This window comes from Agelaius tricolor, unplaced genomic scaffold (genome assembly GCF_023055355.1).
Source record: "Agelaius tricolor isolate 1412-34295 unplaced genomic scaffold, bAgeTri1.0.p SCAF_16, whole genome shotgun sequence".
NCBI lineage: Eukaryota > Metazoa > Chordata > Aves > Passeriformes > Icteridae > Agelaius > Agelaius tricolor.
Window position 1 is genome coordinate 10593153 of NW_027269276.1, and position 22956 is coordinate 10616108.

Sequence of the window (22956 nt, forward strand, 5' to 3'; positions counted from 1 at the left end):
GGCCTTGCAAATGGAATGTGGTGGGTTCATTGTCTAATCCCTGGTCTCCTATTACCTATTTTATTATTTTAACTGCATCATGGGGCAACTCCCTATCAACCGAGACATCACATAGCCAGAGGAACACTAGGATGGAAAACAGAGGCAGAGACACCCAATCCCTTGCTGACAGTGTTTGAAGGAATGTAGGGCCTGATTCAGCTGTCTTTGTTGGAGTCAGTAGGGAGTTCTGCATAAATCAGAGTTTAAAGAAGAGGCTCTTGGTTACTGATTTCCACCCACTTGGAATGTATTCATTTGGAATAATGTATTAATTTGGAATAAAAAGCTATATCCATTTTCCTCAGTGTTTTAGCCTGAAAATTCACCCAACAGTTGGCATTTTATGCTAAGCCATGAAAGCTGTTTCACTTTGCTTCTGAGTTTACAGGTGGGATTTAAGAGGTCATTGGGGACAACTGTAAGACTGAGGAAGCTTGGCTTGCAACTGTTACTGTGGCAAAATTCCCATTAAATTTGACAGGGTTATTAGCTGACAGAAAGTAGTAGTATATATATTTCCCTTTCTTGAACTAAGGGTGGATTAAAATTCTTATTTTTAAATCAAAGAAGCAATTGCTATTGTTAAGATTAGTTTTCTAGTAGTACACATATAATTAAATACATCACTGTATGTATATTAGATGGGGATTAAAAATAAAATTCCACTGTATTTTTAGTTCTATTTTTATTCAACACTAGTCTTACAAAAATAGGTTTTGCTTCCCCTACCTGGAAGATAGAATGAAAGTCTGGATTTCTTCTGGTTTAATTCTTTTCTTTAGAACCCCCTAAAGAATAACTCTGATAATGGATCTGTCTTCAGCAAATGGAGACATAGGATAAGTTTCACCCTTTCTGGGTAAGGGTTGATTTAAAATGATATCTAGCTTTAGAAACAAAACCAACTATGAATGGGGTAGAGAACATTCCTAAAAAATATTGAGAAGGGAATGTCTGAATTAGGGTCTGAGTTTCCTTGTACTTTCTTTGTCACTGATACTGGGGAATCCAGGTGCTTTGGAGGAGAAAGAGCATCTGTTTCATTCAGATCTTAGTAAAAGAAATGTATGGGTTTTGGTGGAGTGATATAAAATTTGCCTTCTTGTAAATTAAAGATGTTATTTTATTTAGGACAACATAAGATCTGTGTTAAACTGTTCCATAGAGGCATAAATAGGAGAGATATGTTCTGAATGTAATAAAAAGTAATAGGTTTATGCTCACTTAGGATACAACTGAGATAATACATTATAATTTCTGCAGAAGCACATAGGCCCCTAATATCTTAGCCAAGAAAGAACTTCTTTTATTTCCTCTCATATTTCTTATATTACAGAAATATTACAATAACACTTTGCACAATATCACAAATGATGAAATTATTTCTCAATGTAGGTTGGATTTCCTTCTCCATCACTGTAAACTCTGCTGATAGATGAAAACTTCAATTAAGCCATTTGTAAAAATGAAGTAAAAGTCTGGGGTGAAATATGTCCCCTAATCTATTAATATTGGATTCCACAGCTACTTATCACAGCTTGTCTGACCAAACAGCATTAAGGAAAATTGATGTGTTTTATTTTGAGTTACCTATTTTTTTTTTTTTTTTAGATTAAACCAGTTAATTGGTTGTCTGGATGTAATTATTGTTTGTGCTTCTAATGTACTTAAAAAAATACACACACTAAAACTTTCCCACACTATTTGTTTTTATTGGCATAATAAAGGCCTCTTAATAAAGAAATATGTAAGATGGACATACTTATTTTTGCTCACTTGAGTTAGAGTAAATTTACAGATTAAAAAAATGAAATTATTGCAAAAGTTCATACAAATTGAAATAAAGAAAAACTTTTTGAAAAGTTTTTTGAAAACTTTTTGAAATGATACTACTTATCACAGTACTTCTAGTTGTAAGATTTTTTTATTTGCAACAGTTCAAAACAGTTTGCCTGAAATATGACAATTCTGCTAACCATCCTTCAGGAGGAGAGGAAGAAGTGTTTGAGTTAAGATGAAGAGGACTGGCCAGCCAAAGGCCAGCAAGGAGGGAGACCAGTACTTTGCATCTCTGCTGCTGAGCATGAAGATCACCAGCACTGAAAATTTCAGTCCAGTGTTCTTTATGAAAACCAAACAGCAGGACAGTAAGTATGTCTCTGAGGATCAGTTACATGGTAATAATTTGGGCACTGTGTACAATGATTTATGTCTATGATGGTGATGAGCACAGGGAGGTACACTAAGGCATGGTTAGCAAGTAGGATGTCTTACTGGAGGAATGTACTGGACTTGATTTAAAGTGTGCATAAAGTTATGTAAATATTTAGGGTCACTGTTTCCCAGGTGATAGCCAACTTTAAAGCATGGCTTTTGTCTTTTCTACCATTCCTACTTATAATCAATCTACCTGTAATTATCCTGCCCTGATTTTGGCCCTGCCACCACAATCCATGCCATCTACATCCTTTAAAATACACTTATAAGATCCTCCAAATCACCTGGAAGAATGAGCATTGTGGAAAAAGAGTTGCTTATATGTTATGGAAAATTCTGCTGTGCATGTAGCAATGATGTTATATGTCTTGCTCTTGGTGTCTTTTATTTTTGGATTTGATTTCATGGTTTGATCAAGGAACTCAAATACTGAGTTTCTGGATCTTGGTTAATCAGAGAGTTCATCTTTCTGTTTGTCACAGGAAATGGTGATAACTGGATCATCAGAATTGCTTCTTAGTTGCCTTGGTTTTTTTCCCCTTAAGTGAAACTTCAAGTGGCTGACAAGTGTTTTGGAGGCCATATAGAAATCTGTTTGTCTAGATGTTCTTCAGAGTCCAAATGTTTGCAGAAACTCAAGTGGCTGTGGGAAAGAGTGTGGATGACCCTTATTTGTAGGGTCTGCTCTGTTCAGCAGCAGAGACCAGAGGTTGTTTTAAGTCTTTGGCTTGTGACAATGTATTTTTCTAGTGGTTTGAGAACCACTAGAGGTGGGCACCATTTTAAAGTTGTCAACAATGTAAATACTTCTAATGTATAAGCATATTCTTTAAAATGACACACCAGAGGTTGATGATGTGCTGCATGTTTCACTAGATTAATGAACTTCCAGTCCACATATCATGTAGCATTACTTCATATAGTGTAATCCACATTTCTGCAACCATGCAAGATACCAAAAAATACATCATAAAATGTGCTAGAAGATATGAGAGAGTCACCCCATTAGCCTGTGACACAGACTAGATATTTTTCTAGTAGCTCATCCACAAAATTAAAGTGGTTGAAACAGAAAATGTTGAAACCAAAAGAATGTTGGAGTAAATAGCAACCAAGAATTCCTTTCATAACTCACTTTTGTTTACTGGTAAATTCTGTTTTCACATTGTGAACATAATTTGTAAATCTCTAGTGACATTTTTGCAGGTTCAGTTTAACTTCTATATTAACTAAGTAAATGCTTAGATTTTGCTGTATGCATAGATGATAGTGATGGAAGAGAACTGTATATCAATGTAAAGCTTGTCCTGAATTTCTTAATACAAGGGATAATTACTACCACCTTTATCCTTACCTCTTTTTGGTTTTGAGCAAAATTTAATTTGACACTGCAAAAGAAATACAAAATACTTTAGGCAGTGCTGTATTGTCTCTTCAACAAGCATAGCCATAAAAACGTTTTAATCTTTGCATGCTTATGTGTTAGACAAACAAAAACTTTGAAAAATCAAATTCCTATTTATCCAACTAGATTGTAACAGAAAAATCAATGTTTCTCACAAGCCCTAACTTCTACTTCTGTGGTGCAAACTGCAAATCAGTAATACTTGGCTTGCAGAATTGAAGTTAATTAGTTCATTTTGTACAAGTTAGAAAATAACAGTATAAAGTGTGCTACTCTCTTGAGCCTTGTTCAGACATACTGAGGTGGCATACTCTGTACTCCATTACTTCTTTTTTGGGCCAGTATCTCATAGTATTTCACATGTACATTTTACCTTATTCTCTCTATCTGAAAGTCTTAACACTACACTGTTAAACAGTGACATTGAAATGGTCAGTATCAAACGACTGTTTTGTAATTTGAAGAATTGAACACTTTTCTTGACGATAAAAATCAGCCAAAATGATTAGAAAGCTGCTATTGTGGCTAGTACATAGTTTAAATACTTCTATGTATGTTTAGAAGGACAATGCATATTTATATATGTAATATATAAACTACTGGAAACTGATTCAAACTGTGTATTTGGATCAGTTTCCAGTAGTTTATATATTACATATATAAATATGTATATTTGAAACTAGCATCTGTCATATCTCGTGTCACCATTACAATTCAGCTGTAAACAGATTGGTACTAGGAAATCTCACACACTATTTCCTCTTTTCTTGATACTGTTTTAGTGGCAGAATACACCATGCATTTATCTTTGGGCAGGGTGGTTTGGCAGCTGCTGTGCCTGGTCTGCTGCTGGCTTATGAAATTGTGCAGCTGAGCATTTGCAACATCAATGCAATAATACAGAACCACTAACCATCAGTACCTACCTGAAACTAACAAAAAGGGAAAATACCTGAAAATTAGGAAATCCAACATTTCTGCCAAAGTATTTATATGTGAGCAGCAGCAGACTGCATAACTTACTTTCAGTTTAATTTTTTTGTTTGTTTTGTTTTTTTTTGTATTTCCTGTCTATGTTGAAATGGGATAATCCTGGTACAGAGAGTTACTTGATAGGAGCGTATAGAATCTGGGCTTGAACTCTGTTAACTGTGTTGTGTTCCCTGCTCAATTATTTCAGTATAAAGCCTAAATACCTTTCAGGTGTTGGTAGTGGTTTGCTCTTTTTCATTTAAACCATAAATAAAAACTGCAGGGCTTTCTTTCCTTGAGAAGGATGAGACAGGCACAAAAGAGTTTGGTGCCTAGGTTGTCTGTGCCATGTTAGGTGCTAGAAAGTGCATTCTTCATTCTGCAGCAGCCTCTCCGGTAAAGCCACCATCGATGCTATTTTTCCTTATAAGGGAAACAGCTTATGAAAAATAACATAAAGGTATAGATGCAAAATGCTGCACCTCTAGGAAGTAGATACCTCTACATATACATATCTATAGGCATTTAGACGGAGGCAAAGGCGTGCACTACCTTCGGTTCCCCAACTCCCGTCTGACACACTTGGCTCAGCGCTGAGACTACCGCAGGCGCTGATGCCTCTGCCGCCGTGTGAGCCAGGGACCCGCGGGGTAACCCGAGCTGGTAGCGCTGCCCGGCCGCAGCTGCCTCCGGAGCGGAGGGAGCGGCAGCGCCGCGTCCTCCCGGGCAGCACCGCACGCTTCCCGCGGCTCCCGGGGAGCCTCTCCGGGCCGAGCATCCCGGCAGCCCCGGGCCGGCCGCAGGTGACCCACGGCGGGGCTGGCCAGGAGCCGGCCGGGCACCGCCGGGAGCCCCCGGCTTGGCGGCTCGGGGGTGGGGGGAACATTTTTATTCCCCTCTCTCTCGCGAGAAAGGGTTGGGCGGGCGATACTTGAAGAGGAGGGAGGGGGGGAGAGGAGGGGAAAAAGGAGGAGGAGGAGGGAGGGGGCAGCTGGAACCGCAGCTGGATTAGCGGCGGGTGCAGCGGCCGCAGCTGGAACAGCAGCGGGAACGGCAGCCGGCGGCGGCGGCTCCAGCGGGTGCGCGCCCCTCGCAGCGGCTTCTCCCGGGGCGGGCGGGCTGGGCGCGGGGCTCCTGCCCGCGGCGCTCCGGCCGCTGCGGCTCTAGCGGTGCCCGGCTCGGGAGCCGGGAGGGTTCGTGCCCAGGGGACGCTTCCAGCCCCGCAGCGGCTTCGGAAGCGGTGGCGGCGGCCGCGGTCTGTCCGCGGCGGGTGCGGGAGCCCCCGCGGATGCTGCTGAAGGGGAGGCAGAGCCCGCGCGGCCCCGGGCAGCCCCTCGCCGTCCCCCGCGGCCGCCGCCTCTCGCGGGCGCGATAGCGCCGGGCTGGCCGGGGGCCGACGGCGCCGGGGCGCGGGGGCAGGCGGCGGGGGGCGCGGGGTGGCCGCGGCCGCTTTTCCTCGGTCTCTAACTCCCCTTCCTCCTCATTTCTCCCCTCGCAGCTCGCATTGGAGAGGCTGGTCGGAGACAGGGCGGCGGGGACCGGCAGTCTTCGGCGGCGGAGAGGAGGCAGCGGCCGCTCGCAGCCCGGGGGCTCGGGGGACGCGATGTGGCGGGGGCGGCTGCTGGGGATCGCCCTGGGAGTTGCCGTGCTGTGGGCGTCCCAGGCTGGTGCCGCCGCCGCCGGGCACACCGAGGGGGTGAGCGCCAAGGAGAGCCGGTCCAGCCGGGCCAAGAGGCGAGGGCACGGCGGCGGGCACGACGCGCTCAAAGGGTAGGTGCGGAGTGCGGGGTGCGGGGCCGGCCCCGGCCCCTCCCGGGGTGCCGCGGCGCGGGCCGGGCAGCCGGCGCACATCTGCCTCCGTGTCTGTGTGTGTATCCATAGCCAGAACCCCTTGGCGGTGAGGGCTCTGGGGGTGCGAGAGCTCCCCGAGCCCCCTTGGGGCTGCCCTTACGGAGGAGCGGTTTGGGCTGGGGGGCGCCGGACGCCGCCTGCAGCCCGGCAGGGCAGCGCCAGGGCTCGGGGCGCGGAGCCCCGCCACCCTCCCGGCCCTCTCCCCGGACAGGGAGCGGGGTCCTCTGCGACCTGCGGCCCTACTTCATCTCTGGGTGGGCGATGCTTCGTGGGGATGAGCCGCAGCAGCGAGGAGGTTGCTGATTTATCTTCTAAAAGGCCTTAGATAAAGGCACGCTGCGGGCTTGTGCATTCCTCACGCATCCCGCGCTTCTGCTTTGCATAAAAACAGAATAACGGTGATGCCTGGAGCCCACAGCATGCCCTTTCCATCAGCTGTCCTCTCTCATCTCCACCTTGAGCCTTCTGTGATATCCATCTTGCTCTCATATGGACTAACTATCTAGTACTAGTGTGAGTGAGCCCAAGCATACAAGAGTTTAATTTCTTAAGAAACATTGTGGTACATGCCTAGAAGAAAGTTTTTTTTAAAGGCTAAATCTCCATCAGGCAAACTTTTTCCCATTCTAATGGAACACCTTTCCAATGCAGAAATAGTTGTGAAGTCAGCTGAAAGGTATTGCGTGCATGTGCAGTTGAAAATCTAGTTCACTGAAGGTGAAAAGTTTGTAACAAAGTAATAAAAAAGAAGTTTCCTTTCTCAGGTGATTCAGTGTGCCTTTTCAGCACATAGCCAAATTTTTTCTGTTGTCAGACAGAGGAGAAGTGTAACAAAAAATGTATTATAATAGTTAGGCTTCTGTAAGACGTACAAGCTATTGCTTATTTTGCCCCCATTTTCTCAAAAAGGAGCTATTACAGCTTTATTGTTGGAGGCCTTGATGAATGTGCTTTAATTTCTTACTAACTTCCTTGTAGTTCTATAGTACTTTTTACCTACATTTGAATTTACAGTCATGGCTTTTTTAATGCTTGCCTGATTGAAAAGGGTTTTTTAGATCTGCATGCTGCAAAAATGGATGCAAGCTGTCAGCATTATTTTTCATGGATCTGATTTTATAGGATCAGACTCTCTTATTTCATTTCCTTATACCTTGTCACAAAAGAAATAGTTGGACAAAGCAGATCCAAAGTAGATGTGACAAAATCTAGGAGGTGAGAAGGATGTACAGTAAAGTTTGAGGGACTAATTGCAAGCAATAAAAGATGATAATAAAAAACATTTATTAGAAAGTGCCTGCATTCTTTAGGGTGTTTTAATAGCCTTTGTTGTTGTAGGATTCTGAGATAATATCAAACTGATAAACAGAATTTTTTGCTCAGTGGCACAGAATATGCCATCTAGCACATTGTGCTGACTCGGTGGAAGTTAGAGGCATGTTGGCTGAGGATAAAATTTCTTTGGTGTGTGTAACTGTCACTCTGAACTGTGCTGTTTAGACATAGTGCATCCAGGGATGATATTTCATGTGTTAATTATTTTTGGAATCTAAAATGGGTTAGGGTAAGTATTTAATCTTATGAGTTGATTCTTATACTTAACAGAAGCCTGCCATCTTTTATGTCCTTTGCAATAATTCTTCCTTTTATCATATGTTATCTATGAGTTGATATATCTGCTTAGTAATCTGCAAATCTAGGGATAGTGTCAACATAAATTTTAGTTTTTCTGTATCTTGGTCAGTTTTTTGGAATAATACCAACATGAATGAGTGCCCCTGGGAAGCAGATTCTTAACAAGGATGTAATAATTTGCCAGATGAACTGAGGAAAAGACAAAACAAATTATTAGTTTGGTTTCTTGTTTGACCTTCTTTTGTAAGCCTGATTTGAGGCTGAATATAGAGTTCCCTAATTGCTTGGAGGACAGTAATTTTGATCATTGCTGGGTGAATGCTGCTGGTTATTTCCAGTTTAGAAGTTGTGAGCACTTTCTTAGGTGTGGTACTGTACTGTACAATGTGAATAAAAAGAATTGTCATTCTAACAGACAAGGTTGGAACAAATTTGGAAGGACAGATGGAAAACATATTTTGAACATATAGAAAGTGTATATACATTATTCATTGTAATTGGAGGACTAAAGTACTAAAAATATGATTTTACAAGAAGACATAGTATTTTTTTAACTTGTTCATCAGTACAAATGCATTTGGGAATCTGTTAATTGTAATACAAGTCATAACAGATGCTGGGAAACTTTATTTCCATGTTATTACAGTTGACTAAGACTTTCTTTTCATTTTGAAATGAACTCCTGCTCTGATTGTAAGGCACATGGGGATACATTTTTAAAGAAAACCCTTTTACACTTCAGTCATTTTCTGTGTTTGATTATAATGACTATTGGAAGTCTTAAAGCATTTGAAAGTATTGAGGTTATTCTGTGTGTGAATACTGGTCTTGTATGTTAAAATGAAGAAGCTGAAGATCTGTTTCAGTTTCTCATGATTTTTCCTACTAAACATTTTTTTACTGCAAGCTGTTGACTGTAGATGTTTGCTTTCATCTGTGTGACCTTTGCCTCATTGTTTATGGCAATGAGCTGTCCAAACGTATAATCTGATTCTAGAAACATATTTTAATTTTAATAATTATAAATTACTTGGAAGTGCCTCTTAGGTTCTCATTTTAAGACGTTACACTTGCTGCTCATATAGCTTAAATCAATCCTGCTTTGGAGGCATTAAAGGTGAAGTCCTTTTAATGCCATCTGTGGTTGGTCTAACTAAATGTATATTTATGTGCTGGTGCCTGATGCCTCTAAGTGATCAGAAAGCAATCAGAATAAAGGCAGTAATTTATAAAAAATATAACTAGACTCTCTGGTCATGGAAATGGTGCTGGAATCCATTGTGAATCAGCAAGTTAAAATAATAAGCTGCTAGTGAGACACTTCTCCTCCAGATCCCCAGAACTTATCACAGTTATCGTGATTTATACTTGTTGTGTTGAGTTGTAAGGCATCAAGCCATTATCCTGCTACCCCTAAGCACCCAAGAATGCAGTGTCAAATTCTGTAAGAATTAAACTCTACAAAACTGGCCATGAACAGGAAGTTCTTTTTAAATAATATATATTTGAAGACAACCATTCCTATATGTTTCAATCATTTGAATATAAAGCAAAAAATAATTTACTGGTGATTTGATTAGTATTTGTCTGAATACAAGAAGTATTGTATCCAAAGTCTTAGAATTAATTAGGATTTCTCATTTTCTGATGATGCTAGAAGACTTCCAACACTAATGAGTACCAGTCAGTTCTTAATAACATTTTAAGCAATGTTTGTCTTGTTTATCAGTCTCTTCTCAGTATAATGACCAAAGAAAGCAATGATTTGTTTAACAAATAACAGAAATTTTGAAAGAACTGAAATTTCTTCAAGATAGCTGAATTCTGACATGTTTCTAATTAGGAGACTAATTAAATGTACTTGTGCAAAAATTATTTAATTTCTTTATTTTTATTAAGTCAAAATGATAGTGAATATTGGAGAACAGAATAGTTGGCTCCAAAAGGATTCATAAAAGTCTTGCATTAAAGATATTCAACAGGGGATTGAGCTTTTTTGGACCAGTTTCTTTTGGGTATGTCAAATGAAGACCACAGGTTTACTGATACACTTCCCTGAGTAAACTTGGTTGGATTTGACCATTTTTACACATCAGTGCTCCCTGAAATAGAATAATCTTATTAATCTATAACTTAATTCTAGTGTTCAGCTATATAATTATGGCTTCTGGTTTTTGTTTTAAACCAATCTTTACCACTAAAAGCCTGCTGAAGAAAAGCAGACTTTCTGTACTGGTAAATATTTGTTTATACTGAAAAACCTCAAAGATTTTTCTTGTCACTTGTGGCCTGCACACCTCTGGGCAGCTGCTGGTGCCACACCTTGTCAGTGCCACTATGCAAGTGGGGGCAGCCTGAATACTTGGAAATAAAAAACTTAATTAAAAATACATGCAGGTTGTTGTAATACCCCATGTGCTGGAGCACTCACTTGGCTTCCAGGTGGCATGGCTGGCCTCCTTCCAGTCCTCTGTGCCTGTGGGGTAAAGCTTATATGGAGGATGAAGAACTTTTATTCCAGCATATCCTAGTGTGAAAACTGAAGTCTTTGGCAATTACACATAGTGTTAATATTCTGCACCTCTCTGAATATATTTGCCAATGGTTCTGGTACTGTTCTTTGGTAATTACATGATCCTTGGAAATCTAGTTCTGGAGTGAAATGAGTTCATAGATATTGGCACTGTGCCTCATATATGTGTTTCCTCTCTTTTGGTATGATGTGATTTGGTGTAGTTGTGACTTTGTGGAGCAGGAGAAAAACAGTAAAAAGTAAATCATCTTCAGGGCTTTGTGGTCCTTGTAGTCCAAATTGTGTCATTTGGACACCATCTCTTTGGGAGGCACAGCCTTAATTCAAATTCTGGTTTATCAGTTTTGAGGGGAGTCTTCTAGGCCTGTGTAGTTTGTTTGTAGGGCAGAATTAGGACTTTATTCATTTTGGGCATGCCAGTGCAACCTGTGGTTAAAACTCTTGGTGAATACTGTTGGTAGTCTCCCTTTCAGTGGGAGGCTCTGAGGCACATGATTCTGTTTCTGACAGCTTAGCCAGTCTTCCTCTTTGTGATCTTTCTCATTTTCTAGCAGGACACAAATGGTTTTGAAGAGCCATGTGCCTCTTCTAAAATACATTAGATAATTACTTTCTTGCCATTTGATGGTAGTGGGTCATTAATAGAGCAGAGGGAGAAGGCTACAATCAACAGTGTAGCAGCATTCTTGATGTACTTTATGAAACAAGATTGTTTTGGAAATGTTGTAAAATCAGCCTGGGAGACTAAGCTGAAGCAGGTTTCCTAGGACCTAGCACCACTGTGCCAAGTTGGCATGTTGAACATCAGGAAGGCAAGACTGGATGTAATTATTTTCCTTTCTTCCCCTCATTTATCTATTTATTCATTTTTGTTTGCTTAGCTCTTGGCTGTATCAGGCTGGCCTGACACACTGCCCCAGATGCTGCAGGACCAGTCACAGCTGGCCTGTGGTGGGCTTTGTGTATTTCACATCAGCGTTGTCACTTTGTGTCCCGTTGCAGGAAGGTGCATCCTGAGGGGTCCTTTAAGGCTGATTGTTGCTATGACATAATTGCTTGGCAGGTTAGAAACAGATTAATCCCATAGCCCTTACTCAGACACAAGAGATGTCATGTACTTTCTTTCTTTCTTTGTGTTCCAGATAATAATTTTCTTCTGTGGATTTGGTGTGCAGTTATCTCATCTTATGTGTGGTGGTGACTTTCTGAAGACTTTCTCATCTCAGTTTGTTACTGTTTAATTGAACTTTTATTGACAGGGATGTACTGTGTTTAGAAACTGGAGGCATGAAGAGTTGGGGGAAGAACAGCACCTGCAGGAAGTGTGTCTTGTTGGAGCAGGGTGCAGTAATCTGCAGTTTGCAGTGCAGATTTCCTGAGAGAATTGCTTCGAGGAGAAAGAAGAAACTCTGGCTTGGCATAGCTGCACTTTCCTCAGTCAAGGGCCTTCTTAAGTATTATGAAAGTAGACTTCTCCCTTGTTGTGAGCTAGCACAGGATACATTTTGTGTTCAGTGGTGGTTCCACAGGTTGTTCATCAGATTCTGTATCTCCTGGGTCAGTTTTGCTCTATGTGCAGCTTTACACTGATGTCAGAACCTTTGGGGCTGTGCTGGGCTCGAGGATGCAGACTTGAAGTAAGCATAGGGCTGCTCTCAGTTGATATGGGAGCAAAGGGAGGATCTGTGGGTCAGATCTTGGCAGGAACAGTCCATCTGTCAGCTTCACTTACAGTCGTCCTTATCAAATAAGATTACAGCTTCTGTTTCCCTGTATGTTTATTTTCCTTTCCTGTGGTGTGTTGCTCAGCATTGCTGCTCACTTAGGACAGTCTTTGTCATTCCTCTTCCATCCTGCAAGCTTGAATGTTTAGTGTATGAACTTCAATACAGTTTTTGACAAGGGTCACTTTAAATATGTTCATGGACTGAGCAACCTGTGATTGTTAGAATAGTATAACCCAAAAGAAGGACCCCAAATATTTAGCTGTATGGATCACTAGGAAGATTTCCTCTTGGTAGAAATGTGATAGACACTAGGTAATAGGAGGCCATCTCTACTTAAATAAGATTTTAGGACCTTGAGATCTTTGAATGTGCACATATGAAAATAGTAAGAAATTAATCATTAACTTTTTTGTTTTGCAATGAGAGTGAATCCCATCTCATTCTTCTTCTTCATCTCCCTGCTGAACCCTAAAGATGAAGAGGATATAGAGGCATGTCTGTCACTTTGGTCTTGCTCCCCAGACTCAGTGAATATTTTTGTAGAATGGAGCAATTGTGGCCTGGAGTGTTTCTGATTAACCATTGCACTGTGCTGGGAAATATATTTGTAGCTTTTCAATCTTACATTTCTCCTTTGGTTGTTTTCTCATCCATTCTGACCATCCCACCTAGTTTTATTTGTTTAATCTTTTTAAAAGGATTTCAGATCTACTCATTCATGCAAGGCTGGTGTGCAGATAGAGGCATGAGGACAATCATTTGGTCTTTTGTGACAGTTCAGTAAAGTTGGGCTCTTCTTTGGAAGGTACATTGGGATGTAAAATATAGCCTGTTAAATTAAAACCTCTGCCTTCTGGTTTTGCTTATAGATCTTGACTGAAGTATGAAGGAGGTCTAGCTTTTATCTGGAAAAATATTTTCAATGTTGACTTGCTGGAGAATCTGTTGTTTTCCTTTCTACTTCTCATTTTATGAAATGATTCATGACCATTATAGCCTCAGAAATACCAAATGAAAGCCACAGTTCTTTTGTCTACAGGCTTAATCATTTTCATCCTCTTTTTCAAGCTTCCCTCTCTCTCACATTTTGCTGGAGGACATCAGAATATCCAGTGATGTTCAGCTGGGTTTCAAACTAAAATTTGTTTCCTTTCAGGAACGTTATTTTCCTGTTTCTTTTCTTTGTTTTTCCCTTTAATATTCCATCTTTTTCTCTTCCCTGTGTACAGAGTAAATCACCAGTGTCTGCTAGGGACAAGATGAACTAAAACAGGGTTTTCCTATTTCCTTATGGCAGATGTTCAGGTAATTAACCTTTTGAAAATGTGGAGTCACTGTCCCTGCAAGGAGAGAGACAAAGGGTAGAATATTGTGTAGCGAAGGGAGGAGAAATACTGATAACTTACCTAAAATAAATCTTCAGTAGCCTAAGGGAGAGCACTTGAGCAATACTATTAATTTGTGTATTAACACCTAAGCACATTCTCTGCCAGTGTTGATGCAAGTGTCAGGTATAGGAGACTCCCTCAAGGATTGGGTGTCCTCCCTGAGGGGGATGGTGGGTGGTACCAGCACAACCTGCAGCCTCCAGGGAAGCCTCAGCAAGGGGCTGGCTGGCCTTGGGTTTGTCTGGCCAGTGTGCCCCACACCAGCCCTTGTGCTGCTGCTCAGCTTGGGCATGGGCTGGTGGAAATCCTGAGCTCCCTGGGTCCTTTCCCTTGGGAAACTGTTAGAGGTTTGCCCCCTCAGCAGCCATTAGTGGGTACATGGTGAGTGTGGGGAGTAGACCTGGAGGTTGGAAATGATCTCTCCCTGTTCCCCTCCTGGAAGTTACATCTGGGCAGCTAAGCAGTGCCTTAGCCCACAGTTACATCCATTTCCCATGGGATGCTTTTAGTGCTACCAGATAGAAAAGACTTGTCCTCTGAACATATCTTTTTAGTTTGGTTTTTTTTTTGGTGTGTGTTTTAAGAAAGTACCTGAGGGCTCCTTCCTGTTTATCCCCTCACTTGTCCACTGGCAGATGGTTTCTTGTGGTGTTGTACTTGTACTTTATGTATCTTACACAGCCATGTAGATGGGTTTTGAACTGGACCCGTTGACATTCTCAAGTGGAACAATGAAGGAATACATGCCAGAAATGCGTCTGTCCCTGGCTATGAATGAGAACAATGCCTGGCTGTCAGGTTAGATGAGCGTGTCCCTGCAAAAGACAGGGTTGGATTTTCAGAGCAATTGCGGAAGAATTCTCTTAATGTCAATGCTGCTGCTGGATTGCTGTATTTAGCTGTCACAGTGTGATGGAGGTTAGGGTTAGAAAAGTGTTCAGTGTTGCTGCAGGAAACTTGCATGTCATTTTGAACTTTTGGCCAGAGCCAAAGATACCCATAGAGCTGCTCAGCATGTTATTTTTTTAGTTGAACTGAGCCAGGATTCTGGGACAGCGGTATCCTCACTGTCAGAGTGAGAAACAGTTATCATATTAGGCTCTCTGCATGGCACAGTCTTGCTTATTGCAGTGTAAAAATGAGTACATCAGATGCAATCCTTTCTATGTAAAAATACGTATTTTGCTTAAAAGCGCATGCTTATTCTTTATAGTATAATAGAAACTAAATTTTGTGTTTGTTCCAGAGTATGGCATAGTTTCATAGGATTTCCTTTTATGTGATTGAAATAAATAGCTTCAAGAATCAGATCTTCCCTTCCCAGTTCTGCTTTGCTTGCTGCTCCTTGGAGGAGGGGGTGGGTGCCAGCACAGCTAAAGGAGGTGCTTTAGATACCGACCTCTAATTTATGCATACTTGGCCTGTGTCATTTAAGTGAGGAGGGATCTTGGAAAGCCATGTGGTCCAACCCCCACTCAGAGCAGGGTGAACTTAAATCAGGTTGCTCATTGCTGTGTCCACTAAAGTTTGGACTGTATCTGGTGATGGAAGTTCTTGATTCTGTGGTGGGAAAGCTGAGTAAAACTCCAGTGGAGTCAGCTGAGCTGCTCCAGTCTGTGCATTTAGTATTTATTCTGAGACACTGAGAAGTTTAGGTTGGTACATAAAGCTGGTTTACAGCAAAAAGTATAGATCTGATTTTGTGTCTCTTGAAACCTACTACTAAAAGCTTTTAATCATCGCATTCTGGAGCCTTAACAAGCACTTTTTTAAGACCAGCCTCCCATTTTTTCAGGTGCAGTTTGTCATTCTTTTTAACTGCCCAGTGCAAGCATGGAAACATCACTCCAATTTTATGTTTATGACATGATCAGCAAATAGTTCTGGGTACAGTTTTAGCAGCTACCAGAGTTACCCACATAAGAAGGAAAATAGGCAAAGCTTTCTCTAAAAAGAACCCCTGGCTGATGATATTGCTTTAAATAGTATTTTTCTGCCAGAAAACTGGATCATATGCTAACCACTGCGGCCAAATAGTTAATAGAAGTTGTTCATGAAACGTTCTCTTGCAAGGAAGAGTCCCCGTGTGTTTTCCTAGGGGGAGAAAAAACGAGTTGAGGGAGCTATGGGAAACCCCTCCCAGTATCCCTGCATCCCAGCTCTCTAACTGGTGGTCAGCTGTTTCTCTTGCTCTCTCAGCTGCTCTCTGCCCACTCTGTCTGGTTTTTGTGTAATTTATTTGAGACCCGTGCTTTGGGTTTGATTCAGTGTGGATTACGCCAGCGTTGGCCGGTGCATGGCAGTGCTGCTGACACAATTTCTGCCTGAAGCCTCGCTCACAGCAGTGCCAGAAACTCTTCCTCCCATGGGAGTTGCAGATGGGCAATGCTTTCTTCCGGAGAGGGCTGTAATTTCCTCGAGGGGTCACAGGCAGGGCAGAGTGGGGATGTAGAGAATTAGCCCTCCCCCCTGGCAGGCTGCAGCACGGGCTCTGACGAAGACAGTCCCAATGCCAGAGGTGTCCCTGCCATTCCTGGGCTGGGTGTTGCTGCTGCCGGCTTCACACAGGGCTTTTGAGAGTCTCCCTCACTTCTCTGGCTGTCATGTACCCTTACTGCCTGCTTATAGCTGATAAGAAGACTCTGCCAAGCTTAGCATGGTTTGTTTCTCATTATTTTACGTCTGTGTGCCCACTCCGCCAATCCAGCCTGGATACCAGCTGCAGGTCAGGGGAGCCAGGCAGCCTCACATCCCTGCTGAGGCAGGCTCTGGAAGCACGGGAGGGACAGCCCCAGTCTGTCCTTTCCGTGGGTGACATCAGTATTGCCCCGTGGAGAAAGGAGACCTTTATTCGAGAGGCTGTGGCAGCCAGAGGCGGTGGTGCATCTCCAGGAGCCGATGCTGCAGCTCTGCCCGGCTCATTCTGCGCATGCTGGGGAGGGACCCACACGGCTTTACTTGATAATGGCTGTACAGCCCCTGTGGCTGCTTCTGCAAAGAATATCTTCTAGTTTGGTGCATGCAGGTGCTGTCAATATCTATGCAAACCTACCACTCTCAGGTGTTAGTTATCAGGATTTCCAGATGAACCTTTTCCTCTCTGCTGTTCCATGATTTTTCTAGTTGATGACTCATGTCTAATGTCTTTTGATAATTCAGCTCACTTTGCTACTGAATTTCTACTTGCGTATCATTAATCAAAGACAATATATCTTGTTTAATTTGGACATCTTTGATGAAACTCTGGGCATCAGCCATCCTGTCTCTCAGCACCATACCATTACAGAAATCCTTTTATACTTTACAAGTCCATTAAGTGTCTCTAAAATAAAACATAAGACTTTTAAAATTTCAATGGTAATAGCTTTGTTGTGAGATTTGTTCTGAGATTATCTGTTCCTTATCTGGGCTTTGGAGTGAAAGTGCTGTAGGTATTTTCAGGGTATACAGATAATGTTTTTGCTTATTTTATCATTACAAATCAGATTTTATAACTGCATTCTGTTTCTAGTGCTGTTCAAGAAAACAGTTTTATAAGAATATAAAACACTTTCTTAGTATTCATAGCTAATAATATCAGCAGGAAAATATGCTCTATTCAACACACAGTGGGTAACTGTTCAAAGTAAGTGCCATGATAGAGCCTTTACAATTTGATCGATGGATTCCATGATTTTACATGAGGTAAACGATTTATTATTGCCTTGAATACTTTATTTATGGGGATTTATTGCTGTAGTGTCTGATCACCTCATAAATATCAATTAATTTAACCTTCAAAATTAATTATTTTCAAAGTCATTTTACAAATATGCACGATTTAATAACACTCCCTCTGTCTCAAAGAAGCAACATTCAGACTTTAATATAGGTTTCTTTTATAAGCTAGACAGCAGCTTTCTGACGAAAAAGTGTTCCACTGGAAAATGCACTTGTCAGGCTCAAACTGTTCCATGGAAGTACAGTTTGATGACTTTTCTTTTTTTTTTTCTTTCAAAGCTAAGCTCACTGCACTGGAGTTGGAGGCTCCTGGTTGTATGGCTTAGCCTACCCTGTGGACAGCCTCAAGGCTCTCAGGGTCTCTGACTTCATAGTTGCTGGCACATCTAGGTTTTCCAGAGTCCCATTTGGAAAAAAACAGGTTTCTCTGTGACACAGAAATCTGCTTTTGACTCTTAACATGGACCAGATGGTCCCCAAAGCCACATACTTGCTGAGACTGAAATTTGTCAGAGTACATAAACATCACTTTATGGCCAGCCTTCTATAGATCCTCACCAGCTGGAAGCGGAAATGGGTGGTTTATGCCATAGGTTGTAACAGGTAGCAACAAACCCATTCTATCTGTCTTAATAAGTTCCATTATTTCTTCTGACTGGAGAAGGTGAAAAGCAATCTCACTTGTCTGCTTGCCAGTCTTACTTGGCAGATGATTGTGGAGCAACATTTGGCATTGATGAACAGGGAACTCTAGGAAAGTTACATGGTTATAGCCCTGCAGGGAAGTGGCTGACATTACTAAAACTGAATACATTGGAATTAAATGAATAAGACTTTGAGTCTGTAACACCAGTTGCAGGAAGGGAAAAGGACCCTGCAAGAAGTCCAATTGTGTTGCTCACATTCACCTCTGTTACTACTTTGTAATTATCCAGAACCAGTGGAAAGTAATGGTAGTGCTTGCTTTAACTTAAGTAGTTTCTGGCCATGGTTGGAAAAAATAGGTGTCACTGAAATTGGTGTAGTCAGAATACTTGAAATTGCATTAGTACTGCATATCCCTAAATAAACAGAGTATATAACTTTTGTTAGTTGGAAAATATGCATAAAGAAATGTTTGTATATATTGAGATTGTTTGTCTTAAGTGGCCTCACCATATGAAGTAACTATTGTTTACTTAAACATTGCAATACTAGCAATGAAGAACTTTCTGAAAGACCAAGGACAAAATAATAATAGAGAACCCTTCTTAAAACAGTAAACATTTCAATCTGTCTCTAATCTGTATACAATATTTTAATATAGCATTTCCTAGGAAGTTTCTGGCTGGTTCTAGCTGCATTGATCTATTGAGTAATTGCTCACAATATTAACAGAGGTTGTAAAATTTCCCTCTGCTAAGATTATTAAGCATAAAACAAAAAAAGGCACATATTCCCATTTTTAAAATTATTCTTACTAGCTTTATTTGCATGGATACATGCATCAAATAAATAGGACAAGATAGAATAAAAAAAAATCTATTGTCCCTCTATGTATGAGGGACATAGAATAATTTCAACTTTTCTCTTTTTATCAATAAAATCATGATAGGAATAGTGTCATGTCCTGTCAGCTTTCAGCTGTCATAAACTTTACTACTAAATTTATTTAGCATGGTAAATGTGAATGGGAGGAATGGGTTGGAAAGAAAAATTCCTGTAGATACATCATTTAAGGAGGGCAGTATGCCCCTCATACTAATTTCATAGCACCCTATCACTACATACACCCACATCTTTGATTATTTTTGGTAGTAAGTAATTAACTAATTTATTTTGACTCAATGATTTGGTTAATGTTCTTGTTGGCATGTTTCACTCACACACACATAGTTTTGTTCATGGACAAAACAGGGAACAGTAATAGTGCTTTAGAGTAAAGAAAAGAAAGCAACAAGAAGATTAAAAATTCCCACTCAAAGAGCACTAGATTTAATTTGTGGTTATTAATGATGCTGGATGCTCATTTTTTACTTAATTGTGAGTTTTGCTCAAAAAACATGGATGGTTACTTCTTCAGATGTGGAGTGTTGTGAGACAAAGTTTCCCCATTCTATTCCTGTTGTTCAGATGTTACTGATTTGATTTTGTACTTGTAATGTAATCTTTAATTTGTAGAAGTGTATGTTACTTAAAAACCCCAAAAACTACAGGCCAAAAACACACAACACTTCTAAATTTAATTATTAAAATCTATATTGCAGTGATTTACCTTTTCCATTTTATGTCTCTACTTCAAAAACATATTTCTGAGTAAAAATAAGAAGTCATCCTTATCCTTTTTATTTTTTCCCAGACCAAATGTGTGTGGATCACGTTACAATGCCTACTGCTGCCCTGGATGGAAAACGTTACCTGGTGGAAACCAGTGCATAGTCCGTAAGTCAATCTCCTTATGTGCTATGACTGATGTTTATCTTTGTCCTTCTATGTCTCAGGGTGGTTTTATTGTATACCAGAACTGAAATGTGTTTCTGTATGTTTTCAATAGCAGCTATGCATGATTGCTTTACCATTTAAAATATATTAAGCTAATATACAAAGTTTGGTGGGCTACAACACAGTGATGTGATACCAATATTTAACAAAAGATTAATGTCGTCCACATGTTCTGTTTAAGTCTCTAGTAAAGGGTTCCTAGGGGTGTGTGAACTCTTGGGAATGAGTGGAATATGTTAATCTATTTAGGTTAATGGAAGGAGGCAACAGCATCAGGCCAGCAAATGCATTTTCTCCACTTCTTTGGACCATATCCCTGAAATATATATGTAGGGATATAAACGTATGCATACATCATAGTGCTATATGCATATTCATGTGTAGTAGAACAGTGTACCAGAAATAATTCCTAAAGGCACTTTGCCCAAGGCTGATAAGACTCTCTCCAGAGATCCTGCAGCAGTGTGCTGTCAGATGGGAATGACTGCTCTTGTCTGTGGGTGGTGCAGAAATAAAGGAAGCATTATGTTGCTGCCTCAGTGCCATCCTTCCTCCAGGAAGGTCTGGTAAAATGGAAAACAGTTTCACTTTTCCAAGGAAATCTCCCCATATCTAGTGTGGCCTGTGGCATGTTCCCAGACCTTTTCATAGCAGATGTTGAAGGTCTAGGTCTTAGCTGCCCCCTATAAAGATGCAGATGAACAGGAGGAGCTGTTTTGGGATCTGTTGTATGCGGTTTAATGAGTTTGTGGGTATTTATGTTATGGTACTGAATTTTCTGTCAGGTGTTTTTTTATGTGTTTGAGGTTTTTGAGACATATTTTAAAGGCATTTATGTTTTCTTAATAGCAATCTGCAGACATTCCTGTGGGGATGGATTTTGCTCTAGACCAAACATGTGCACATGCCCAAATGGTCAGATAGCCCCCTCCTGTGGTTCAAAATCAAGTAAGTATTTCTTCTGTGTCTCTGATATTGCTCTTTTGAGTCTGTGAAGCTACTAAGGTATGTAAAATAGTTCAGTGGTCAGTATTTAAGACAAATAACCTCTGAGTCACCAGACATACTTTTACCACAGGAAGGGAAGTGTAGCTTTCTATGATGAAACTGAAGAATGACTCAGAGATGGGCTTTTGGAAACGCTTCTTTTTTTTGCCAAATCAAACCCAAATCAGTCTTATTGGAAGCTATTTTCATTTGCCACTTTGTAACACTAATTCCAGTCCTCCTTGTTTTCTGGAAAATACCTTATTTCTGTTCACTGGTAGGCATGAGCATGTATACAACAAGAGTTGTAATGATAGAGAGACAGTTCTTGACAATTGGCTGATTTTGACATGCTTTGGAATTTCCTTCAGATTTCAAGGATTATAAACCAGCCACTATGTATGCTGTATGCTAATACCTAGGCCTACAAGCTTTAGAGCATTTCCTTGCCAGGCTCAGTACATGTCTTCTGAATCTAATACTGCTGACTTCCTTCAGGTGACACTTCTGCAGGTACTAGAGGTACAGAGTTGCTCAAGGTTTTAAGTGGAACAGCTTTTCATCAGAAAAACAAAGGTTCTTTGAAAATGAAGCTTTTCAGAGAGATGAATTTTCCTAGAAATGTTTGTATTTCAAATTTTCAAGGAAGGTTCCCCAGAGCCGGGGAAAAATAAGTAAAATTAAATTCATTCAATGAACAGAGAACTCAATGGCTAAACATGAGTTGAGTGTTTGATATTGAGTAGGATTCATATCTGAGATGCCAACTGTAAAGTACTCTGTATTCTCGTTTGAACGTGGTTCTTGTCTCTTAGAATGTAGAAGATTTAGATTTTTTTATGACATATGAAGTTTCTGGAAAGAATTTTGGGGGAGACTTGTTCCCACAAATGCCTGTAACTATCTGAACAACATATTAACAGAAGTCAGTGGGGGATGCACTCAGCTGAGGTCTCTAATATTATGCAAAGTGGTTATCCTTTTAGTTCTGAATATCTTTTGAAACTCAGTGTGTGGTCTGCTTTGCTTCTGTATCTTTTGCTTTGCCATTTTTTTGCTTTCCTGGTTGATAAGAGTTTTCCCACATAACTGACCATTTCAGTTTGTGGTTTTAGCATCCTTTTTATGGAATAACAGTTGAAAAACATTAACAACTGCAGAATGTAATGGAATGGCATGTACTAAAATGGTAAATATTGTTCTTTGTAGTTCACCCCATCTCATACTCCTGTGATATATGTTAGGGAGAGGACAGCATGAGGAAGATGTGGAGCTATGGAGTTCCCAGAGAGTACTGGAGGGAGGGAAGGGGTGCAAAATGCTGCACAAATGTGTGTGGTGGTGTGCTCCTGCCTGGGTTTGCAGCTACTGTTTTACCAGGTGCTTTTGCCTTAGTCCTGTAAGGCAGTAAAGGAAGGTACGACCTTCTCCCCATACCCTTCGGGGCACAGAGGGAGAGATACATCCCTGTATCTGTTACGTGTTTTGGCACCTTTGGCAGGAACAAGTGGGCCTTACCTCATGTTTTTCTTTGGCCCCACTGAAGTCTTTTATGAGTCAAGACTCAAAAGAAAAATAGGGTAAAGTTTTTGGTTCTTCTTGTAGCTCTTCTTCTGAAATACTCTACCATTGTTCTCCACAGTTTTAGCTTTCATTGGAGTTGTTCAATTTCTGCAGTAATGTAAGATACATTTTGTGTATGTGGTTACATTACATCCCCCTTATTTATTAAAACATACCAATTCTAAAAGCAAAAGTGTCTGGTAAGTCGTAGAGAAAAGAGACTCCACTGCTTCTGTGCACTCATGTTTAATATTTTTATGATTTAGCACATCATTAGGACTTAGAGAACATACTTTATGTAACTCATTTGTGCTGTTGGCACTGTAGACAAAAGCCATGAATATGTATTTAGACAATCGACCACAATGACTTAGATCTGCAATTAGAAAACAAAGTAAACATAAAAAGTACTGTTTGACACCACATGGTTACTGT

The 22956-nt window shown here is 40.8% G+C and overlaps 1 protein-coding gene across 4 annotated transcripts in view; it reads left to right on the plus strand.

Moving 5' to 3' along the window:
• The first annotated feature begins 5602 nt into the window (after window positions 1-5602).
• Window positions 5603-22956, plus strand: part of FBN1 (fibrillin 1) — a 144560-nt gene continuing 127206 nt past the window's right edge. For all 4 annotated transcript variants that reach the window (XR_011681475.1, XM_071441490.1, XM_071441492.1 and 1 more), the window contains exons 1-4: window positions 5603-5715; window positions 6135-6406; window positions 19829-19911; window positions 20821-20919. Coding sequence is in view for 3 of the 4 variants with exons in the window: in XM_071441490.1 (XP_071297591.1) it covers window positions 6240-6406; window positions 19829-19911; window positions 20821-20919 (349 nt within the window). In the remaining variant the exon portion in view is untranslated. The remainder of the gene's footprint in view (window positions 5716-6134; window positions 6407-19828; window positions 19912-20820; window positions 20920-22956) is intronic.